The 9,756-nt window shown below is 48.8% G+C and overlaps 1 protein-coding gene across 1 annotated transcript in view; it reads right to left on the bottom strand.

The window, feature by feature from the left end:
- MED12 (mediator complex subunit 12) overlaps positions 1-9,756 on the bottom strand; it is a 36,428-nt gene continuing 26,672 nt past the window's right edge. Inside the window, exons 34-44 of the mRNA XM_061353301.1 lie at positions 9,539-9,674; positions 9,104-9,265; positions 8,190-8,567; positions 7,723-7,873; positions 7,314-7,519; positions 6,759-6,839; positions 6,321-6,538; positions 5,574-5,736; positions 2,726-2,902; positions 2,489-2,570; positions 1-429 (exon numbers count right to left, since the gene is read on the bottom strand). Coding sequence (XP_061209285.1) covers positions 386-429; positions 2,489-2,570; positions 2,726-2,902; positions 5,574-5,736; positions 6,321-6,538; positions 6,759-6,839; positions 7,314-7,519; positions 7,723-7,873; positions 8,190-8,567; positions 9,104-9,265; positions 9,539-9,674 — 1,798 coding nt within the window. The 3' untranslated portion in view covers positions 1-385. The remainder of the gene's footprint in view (positions 430-2,488; positions 2,571-2,725; positions 2,903-5,573; positions 5,737-6,320; positions 6,539-6,758; positions 6,840-7,313; positions 7,520-7,722; positions 7,874-8,189; positions 8,568-9,103; positions 9,266-9,538; positions 9,675-9,756) is intronic.

The following is a 9,756-nucleotide window of genomic DNA, read 5'->3' as shown; positions in this document are numbered from 1 at the left end:
TTCTTTTGCAAAGTAAGCTCTCTGTATTCATCCAAGAATGTCTGCAGTACAGGGTTCATCTGGTATAAATAAAATACAAAATTTTACAATGTCTTAATCATTATTTTAACAAAAATACTAAAAACTGAGTAAAAACTGAAACTAAAGTGGGGAGGGAGACTATGAGCCACAAGGGATCTCCATAAACATCTGTAGAAATTGGATAGTAAAAACACTTTCTCTGTACAACAAAACCATCTTCCTGGCACCTCCCTGTGAGATAGGCAGCAGCAGCACTGGCCACAGGACAAAGGTTGCGCCAGCCCCAGCTTGAGGGTCAGGCTGGAGAGGCTGTGTGCAGTCCACAGTGACATCTGCCTCCTGGAGCAGGCTGAAGTGCTACGGATCAGTAGCGTCCAAACGGGTTGTTGTTCTGCTGTGTCTGGGTATCTGTTGAGGTCAAGACAGAGAGTCACAAGGTCTGGCTCAGCAAAGAGATCCCTATCCCCACACCACCAGCACCGAATGACAAGCACGTCACAGGCATGAAGTATGACCCTTATGGCACTCTCTGCTCTGTTCACTTCTCTGAGCCTTGAGGCAGCACCACAGTCAAGACCCACGTTCCTTGAGGAAGACACTGATAATGTGCCAGCCCTGATGCTGAAGCTCCTCCAGAAGCAATCTCCCTATCCCTTGTGGTGGAATTGGTGCACCAGCCCTGATGCTGAAGCTCCTCCAGAAGCAATCTCCCTATCCCTTGTGGTGGAACTGGTGCACCATCACAAAACCCTGAGAGGTGGCAGCGAGCTCAGAGGATGAGCCTGGGGTAAGTTCTTTCTGGTTTGGAAAGAAAAACCAGCCTCTAGGATTCCACAGCACCTGCAGGCATACAACTGCTCAGCCAGTGTCAAACCCCCATCCTGAGGCACACCCAGATACCAAAGCCAGTGAAGGTTTCAGAGACAACCATCCTGGCCCCCTGGCAGTATCTTGGTACAAATGAAGTAACATGCTAAAGCACTTCCAGGTAGCACAAAAAGGGCAGGAAACACATTAAAGTTGTACTCAAGAACATCATGAACTTCCAGACTGCTGGGACTGATGTTCTGTGATGTACAGTGCTCACAGGACACTCGAGTACTGTCCCGTTACAATGGAACTCTGTCATTCTTTCCTGAAACCCCATCAGTACACTTGATCCTAAGTCAGATTAAGTAAAAGGAGACCAGTGTAACCTGGTTAGCCTGCTTTCCTTCTCAACCCTGCTGGACAATAGCACATCCAGAGATATTCTGGAGTCTCCTAACAGTCTGTCCTAGGGCCGAAGTATTCTTGTGCCCCTCCTACAGGCTGTTCTTGGTTTATGTCCTGCTTTCCACCCCATCCCAGACTACAAATAGGAACTCCAGATGGAACCGATGCAAACCCATTGAGGAAGCATGGAAGCTGCGTGCTGACACATGGCCCATGTAAACCAGCTCTTTGCTCTACAGAGAGCATACAAAAATATGGCTCTTCTGCTATGATACATTTGGATTCTTATATGAGGTCTTGCTGTATTTGAATGTCCTGGCTGGAATCCTCACACAGACTTGTGGTTTGTGAATCAGACCAGTGGGAAACCTAGCACTTAAAACTGCTGCTCTGGGGAGGGCTTTCTGTTTTGGTCACAAGGAGTACAAATTTTTCATTAGGGAACAAGTATAAGTGCAGTTTCCAAGTCCCCATTCCACGCATTATTACATTTAGCAGAGCCTCACACTTAAAGCACTGCAAAACCCCTGGCAGTCCATTTCTGGGCATTTTCATGGCATGTCTATCATTTTTATGGCAGAAAAGCCAGCGAGGTGACAGTAAAAGAGCAGGCCATTCGGAAGGGAACAGCGCAGACACTGGGTTCTGTTTCTAGATTCCCCAGCCAGTAGTTCAATGCAGATTATAGGAATACAGTGCCAGACTGAACACCATCTATGTCATTACCCTGTCTCTGCTGGCAGCCAGAGGCCCACATAACACTGCAAACACAGCAAGCATGCGGCAAGACTTCCCAGAACACCCTCCTCCCCTCCAAGAAGTCTTGTCATGATCACAACATGAACACAGTATCTCTGGATCATCCACCAAGTGAGTGCACCTCAGGCACCTCCTTGTGCCACTTGGAAGTCATCAGCAGCAGAGGAAATACCTCTGGATGCCTTAAAGCTCCAGACTGGCTCCTTTCAGGCAAGCTCCATGGTACTCCCTACAAAGGCTCAGCTCCCTCATATCTCTGCAGGCAGCAGCAGGAGCATTTGGAATGTTGCTCACAAGTTGGCAAGCACGGCCTACCCAGCTACTGTGACCCTCAGAGCAGGAGCTATAAGTCCTGATGCCACCCCCCCTGTCAGCATCATTTGTGGCCTCAGACGGACAGTCTGGCTTGGCCTTGCTTCTCTACACCAGGGTACCTACAACAGAAAACAGTGGGGAGGAGACAAGAGACAGGACCAAGAACACTAAGGCTTACTGGAAAGCTGCTGCTGGAGCTGTCGGACCAGAGCAGCTGTTTGCTGCTGCTGCTGTGTCTGCTGAAGGCCCTGGCGCTGAAACTGCAAAGAAAGAAGTGTCGTTATAGGCACACCAGCAGGCTTGGCACACACAGAGCCCTGGGAAGTGCAGGGGAGGGAGAAGGGGGGATGCAGGTGGAGCACTACTGGCTCTGTGCTGGACTATCATGTCCCTCTGCCTCTGAGCGAACACTCACAATGGGCTGCTGCGGGGGAAGAGCCTGCATTCCCAGCCCTGGGGGCTGGCCCTGCGCCTGTGGCTGAGGCACTGTGGAGACCTGGGGTTGCTGCTGCGGCTGGGGTGGCTGTGGCTGTTGCTGCTGCTGCTGCTGTTGCTGCTGCTGTTGTTGCTGTTGTTGCTGCTGCTGCTGCTGCTGTGAAGACAAAAGAAAAGGCACCATCAGGGAGCCGTCTGGGCAATACACACAGCAACAGGGCACAGGAAGGACTGAAGGAGGAAGGATGTTCCATGCAGTAACACAACCCTCTTACACCAGTTTCTCTACAGGTACCTGAATTACCCAAATTTCACCAGAACCCTGACCTGGGCTGGCAAATTGCAAGAAATACAGGGACAGTAACAGGAAAGTAAAGCTTTTCTGCCAGATTAGATACTGACAGCCAGCAGGAAGAGAGCTACGAGGCTCCTGGTCAGCTGGGGAATGACCAGCAGCAAACAAGAAACCAAAGAAAACCACTAAGAGCTACCTCAAGACTGGCTCCTCCCCTGCCTCCTGGGTAAGATCAGCAATAGTGGCTTCACTGAGTATTTGCCTGTCCTGCCCTCAACATTTTTCCAGAGGCAGCAACAGAGCTCCTATAACCTCCCTACACAATCCACTGCAGGTCACACGTACTCCTGCTACTGCTTTCCCTAACCTCTACCCTGACCCTCCAGTGTTATGACTGAATACCATTTCTTGTCATCCAGCCACGGCACAATAAGGGGGGGGGTTGGCTTTTTTTGAAGACAAGAACTTTGGCGATTTTCCTCTCCTCTTGTCTCTGCCCCTCCAGCTCAGTGCCAGCTATTCCAGCATTTCCACCTCAGTTACATTCCCCAGCTCCTGGATTTATCTTCTCTGCCCCTCACGCTCGCCAGTGCTGCACTTCAGTATAAGGATGCAGATAAAACTGAATGCAGTGTTCCAACCTAGATGTTGACAGAACTAGTTATGGTGAGAAGAATATTCAGCATGTTGGACTTGGAGTCAGAATATACCTCCTATTCCTCAGCATTTTAGATTTCTCCTAATTTTCAGACATTACTCCCACCTGCCAAATGCAGTTTTGAACTCTAGGTCAACAGAGAATTCCTAGCAGATCTAGAAAACCACTAATGATATCACAGAAAACCACCATGGGGATGCTAGGTACAGTCTCAACCACTGGCTCTAAAGGGTAAGGTTCAAGCCTTGAACAGACTCAGAAAACAGACAAAAATACAATCAAGAGAAGGGACAGTATTTTATGAAGAGGTTAGAGAACCCTGGACCTATGGAAGCTGCAAGTGCTGCTTAGGAATACGTTGGGTAAACAGCAGAGAGAAAAAGGAGCCAGTAAACAGTAGGCCAGAGCAGACAATAATAATTGGATACAAGAAGCAGTCACAAATACTTTGAGGCTTGGATCAAGGCTTAAAAGGCAAAAGGGAATGAGTTTGTAGAAGAGCCTCTGAATTTTCATCTTAAACCAGCTTGGCCACTTAGGTTCTTGAAATGGATGCTGTGACCTGGGTTCACAAGAAAGCACATAGCTGGCTAAATGAGCCAGGATACCTCTCCTGATTTCATGTCCTACCTTCTTGCAACAGATGACTACCAACCCATGCAAGACAAACCAAAAGGCCATCTGTCCTTTCTACAAGCTACTGCACCAGGACAGTCAACCCAAGCACCAGGAGTCTGCTCTGTATGTGGTGTGCCTCTGATAACACAGCAGGAGACCCAGTAACAGGGGAGATTTTGTGCACTCCACATGTTTTTTAAGCATCCAAGTGATGTCAGATAAAAGCTGAAGGTTTACATGAAGTTACTGAGCTAGAAGTGTGAGCAATTTGTCTGAGACACGTTTTTTTCCTAACTATGACTGATGGAGAATGTTTAAAGAAACCAAGTGAATAGTCAGTGGTGCTACTCATCAAAAGCACTAAAAGCTGCTGATCATCCTATGGTCAGTCTCTTGTCCAGTGCAAGGCAGCAATTCTCAAATACCGTGCTCTCTGCAGGAACCACTGGCTCACCCAGGTCCCTCTCAGAACACAAAGCCTTAGTACTCTGTGCCATGTAAAATCTCCCCATATTCTACAGGTTTGCTAAACCTTGCAACTCACCAACTAACCAAACTATTTCTGTGTTTCTGTCAGTTCAAGACATTTCTGTAACTCCAAGAAATGTATTCATAGTTGTGTATCAGGTAAGCATGTAATGTTAGTAAGACCATAATGCAAATCCATGGAATACTCATGTCTGTTGACACATGCCTCTGAACTTCTTCAAATCTACAGTTAGGTCTAAAAAGCTCACTTTAGACCAGTTTTTCACCATCCACTGTTAGATGTACAGTACAAGGACTGATTCACACCAGATTTCCTGCCACTGAATACTGCAACCAGTGTTTAATCTTGTGAAAACACAGCTATAGCCCTAAAAATGACCTCGTAAGGAACAACTCTATGTCTTGTGTGGGCAGGGGGATTTTCACTTTGTTTCTAGCTCTTGCAACATTAACAGCTAGCTTTCTGTGCAATCTTACTGGCTCAGCTGGAGGAGGAAGAGGTGGCAGCAGGCCACAGCAGACTAAGCAGACCTTTAACTGCTACTAACTTCCCTTTGGCTCATGCTGGGTGATTGGCAAAAGGCAGCGCAGCATGTGTCTCCATCCCAAATGGCCAGTTCTCAGGAAGGAAGAACCACCTAGCAAATTGTTACAGACAGGCCTGAACAGAGCTGACATCGTTCCTCACTCAGAGGGGCAGAGCAGAGTGTTGCTCTGAGCAAGCCTCCTTCAGGTCCAGCAGCCTTTCTCTTGTCAGTAACCACTCACCCTCAGCATCTGCTGCTGCTGTTGCTGCTGCTGCCTCAGGTACTGCTGCTGCTGCTGGTCAGGCAGGATCTGGCTGGGTCGAATTCCTGAGGGGACTCCTTGGGGACCCAAATGGTTCATCCCACTCATCATGGGGGCCTGCTGTATTGACTGGTGAGGAAACCTGCAAGAGAAAAGGACAAGCTCATGGAGTAAAACACTGATGGGCGGACAGCTTCCTTAATCCAAACCCACCTTCTGCCATCAATAAGACAGCCCAAACAGCCCCTTTTGCAATCCATGCTGCCTCTGCGGAAAGGTGAGGGACACCAGGGCCTCCCAAGGGTTTCAACCAACCTGTTTTTCTAGAAGCCCTAAGTAACAGCCCTTGGCCCCCTTTTCTGCAGGTTTCCATGCTGGATTTATGCCTGCTCAGGAGTAGCGGAAATCCCATATCTAGCCCTTTGATAGTGATCTGCTGCTTATTAAAACCAAAACTATAACTTTCTCAGGTAATTTTTCTCATACTTCCCAATACCTCTTTCTCTGGCTGCTAACACTGTCTCCTGCCTGCAACTAGCATCTCCAAATTTCATCCTCTCTCTCTCTATTGCTTTCCAGGACTGAAAGCTAGAGGAAGATGTCCCCCTGAGGGCACAAAGGACTCAGAAGCTGTGAACTAAGCACAGAGAACAGGCTCTTCATGAACTGCTGTTAGAGTTGTCTGACGAAATACAGCTTATTAACATCCAGTAGGGTGGGAGGTACCTCTGTGTATTGCCCAGGGTGTGCCCATAGCCAGGAGCTTGCTGGTGTACGTAGCCACTTGGTCTCTGCTGCATCTGTCTAACAGGATCCACCAGCGCAGGATTAGAGCTGGGGTGAGAATTCTGGTAGGGCTGGCCAGAGTAGGTAGGAGGTACCATTGTGCCTGACTGGGAGGGATGCTGCTGAAGGCCTATGTGGGAAACGTAAGATGTGTAACCCTGAAATGAAACAAAAAGCCTTTTTCAGTCATGGGCTCAAAGGTACAAAAGAGATCTGGGACAAGAGGACACCAGCCTCTTGCAAATACCATCATAAGGCTGCCCATCTCTGGGATTCAGATTCATGATGCTCAATAAATGAGAATTTGGCAGCAGAAATGAAGATGCTGTCCTGTGCTGGAGTCAGATGTCAGTCTTACCTGTGGTCACTGCCACTTACCTGGGAGGGCTGCAGTGCTCCATAGGATGGGGTTGGAGTCATCTGGCGCACAGGCTGCTGTCCCATGATGCCTTGGCCCTGCTGGAAGGCCACAGAGAAACACTTTTTTCAACATCTCCAAAGGGAAGGACATTGCTGCTCTCTTTTGGGCAGCTCCCACCAAACCAGACAAGTGGCTTCATTGCTAAATGCATGGGGTTGCTGCACAGCATGCAGATGCTAATGACTTCTGCCTCATCCCAGCCTGGGACAAACAGGCCACTAACATCCCTACTCCTCCATAGCCAGGATGTGATGTGCCCCTCTCACTGCCACAGATGCCCCTGTGCACCTCAGTGACAGCCTCCACCATGTTAGTGACATGGGCCCACAAAGCAGGTGATACACACAGCGCTGCACCAGAAGAAAAGACAGAGGAGACACCAACTTTTCAGGCAGAAACAAATAAGGGTTTGAGAGCTCTGGCTAGAAGGGACAGCAACCCCAGCAAACCAAACAGCTTGGGCTTGCTGTACTGTGGGGTCTAGCAACAGCAAGAGCACAGCACTGACTTACCAACTTTGCTTGAAGCTGCTGCCTCAGTATCTGTCCCTGGGACACTGGAGGCTGCTGTCTGTACACTGCTGGCTTGTAAGAAGGGTCAATGCCCATCATGCTCCCCATCCCTGGAGGCAGTACACCACTATAGGGAGGACGACTCTGAACTAGTTTCCCCAGTGGCATGCGTACAGGTCTGTAGGATGTATCTAGGCGAGGGCCACCTGCAAGAGGAAGAGAAAAAGGCTGTCAAGTTCCACGCTATTGCTGATCCAGAATGACTGCTCATCACTAGACACATGACAGGAAAAGTGTGAGGGAGATGTAGGGGAAAGTGGAGGGACCTGCATAGGACCATCTCACAGAAGTGGTTCTTACAAGAGGCTCCCAAAGAAGAGCAATACACTCATGTATCCTGTGCACCTACCTGCTGGAAGAGGCTGATTCTGGGCATACAGACCCACTGGTGATTGCCCATATGCCAGCCTTGACATAGTGGTTCCTGACTGGTGATGCAAGAGATCTGTAGGCATACCAACTCCATATGAAACCCCTCGGCTAGGGCCCAAGACAAAATCCTGCAAAGACAATGAAGGAGTAAAAGATCAATGTCCACTGGGAATTCACAGATGGATGAAGAGTATGAAAGGGTTGCAAAGTCCACAGGAGGAAGCCCAGGATGCTATCTGAACTGGGCAGCCTTCTTCCCTCCCATCAGGTATTAAGGAAATGTCTCCTCTGCTGCAGGCTAGAGAGAGTGGGACAGAGCTCCAGCACTGCCAGCTGAGAGGAGACACATCCCATCTTCACCATTACACCACTCTCAGACTTCTCAGAAAGAGAGCTCTGTGACTAGGAGATGGGGAGGCCCATAGCTGTTGGGCAGTCAATTACCTCGGTTTTGCTGGCAGATTGGTTGCGTTTCTTGGTTTTGCTCTGTTTCTTCTTGCGTTCTTCAGTGGAGGTGGCGGGATTGGAGCTTGTTTTATCAGCCTTGGCTGGTTCCGCTGCTTTCTTCTCCGGCTCTAAAGCCACAGGTGTAGGAGGCTCTTCCTCTTCAGGGGGCAGTGGCAACGGCTCCAGGTAGTAACTGCGGGGCTTGGGTTTCAAGTGTGTGTGGTACAGAAGAAGCCTCTGCTGCTCCTCAAACCTAGACACCTTGCGATCCACCCGGACTGTCCCAAACCACCCCCAGGAGAGGGGGGCCGAGTGCTTTAAGCCCTCAAACAGATCCCAAGGGGAAATCTTCTGCTTTGTAGAGACTTGCAAACCCTTTAAAGCAAAAGAGACAAGAACCTCCAAGTCCCTGTTGTTTCTCCTATGAGGGTAAAGGAAACTCAATGCTTTCTTCAGGGTCTACTCCATGTGTCTGAGTAAACAACCTGAGCCCTTATTAATGGCCCCTACTCTTCCACATGCAGTCATTTCTAAAGACTTTCATCAACAACTGCCAGTCTCATTCACCCCATCTCTGCCAGTCTTCTGCACACTGGTACTGCCCAGTAACTTACATGACAGAGATTACAGGTTTCTCCTTATGCTTTATATAGCCGTAAGGACAAAACCAAAGTTTAAATAGCTTCTCAAGGCCATAGCAGCATTTATCACTGAGCTTTAACACCCAGCTTTGCCCCTTTTGGACATGGTCATGTGCCAACTTGTCTGTGAACAGACATCCACTTCCAGCACAACAGGCAACAAGGTGCTACATACAGAGGCCTCTCAAGCTGTGTAGACTCAAGGCATCAGAAGACAAGGTTGACACCTGCACTCAAGAGCTATGATGCAGACAAAAAAGCTTCACTAACCTCCTTCTTGAAGATGGAGTCGAACCCAGCTATTTTATTGCCTTTAGTATCAATGAGGGATCCCTGAGGTTCGCAGGTGATGACATCTCGGGTCTGCTTGGGAAGTGGCAGTAGCTGTCGCACCTTCTCCAGGCTGTCAGACTGCCGGTCCCCCAGCTCTTTCTGCACAAGTGGAATAGAGAAGACTTGAATAATTACTTAGGAAAAGTCATCCAAAGCCCATCTGTGCCACTTGTTTGGTGTCAACTTCCAACCCTGCATTACCTCGCACCTTTTCACCCTTCAGCCCTATAGAGCCATTGGGGTCACCCTCACTGCTTCATCTAAACAGCAGCAACAGGACAAGTACCATTTGTGAGACCCAGGTAAATCTGCAGAGCTTGTCAAGTACTACACATCATACACTGCTTCCCATACAGGGTTGGTGTCCCTCACCCTGAGTTTCTTGACAAGATTCATGTATGCCCGCTTGTTCTCCTCCATGCTGCCCTGAGAAATGCTAGACATATCAGCAGCCAGGGTGCCATTGATGAGGACACTCAGCATGTCCAACACGGTGGTGAAGAGCTCACTGTTGGTGAGAACAAGAAAGGTCAGAGTCACCAAGAAGCAGATATAAAGCCTCTATCATCACAGTAACACCAAACATTACT

Source organism: Neopsephotus bourkii, unplaced genomic scaffold, assembly GCF_033783945.1.
Source record: "Neopsephotus bourkii isolate Nb327-2 ecotype Australia unplaced genomic scaffold, CSIRO-AGI_Nbou_v1 NB_668, whole genome shotgun sequence".
Lineage (NCBI taxonomy): Eukaryota > Metazoa > Chordata > Aves > Psittaciformes > Psittacidae > Neopsephotus > Neopsephotus bourkii.
The sequence above is the reverse complement of the archived record's forward strand: the minus strand, read 5'-3'. Positions and strand labels throughout refer to the sequence as shown.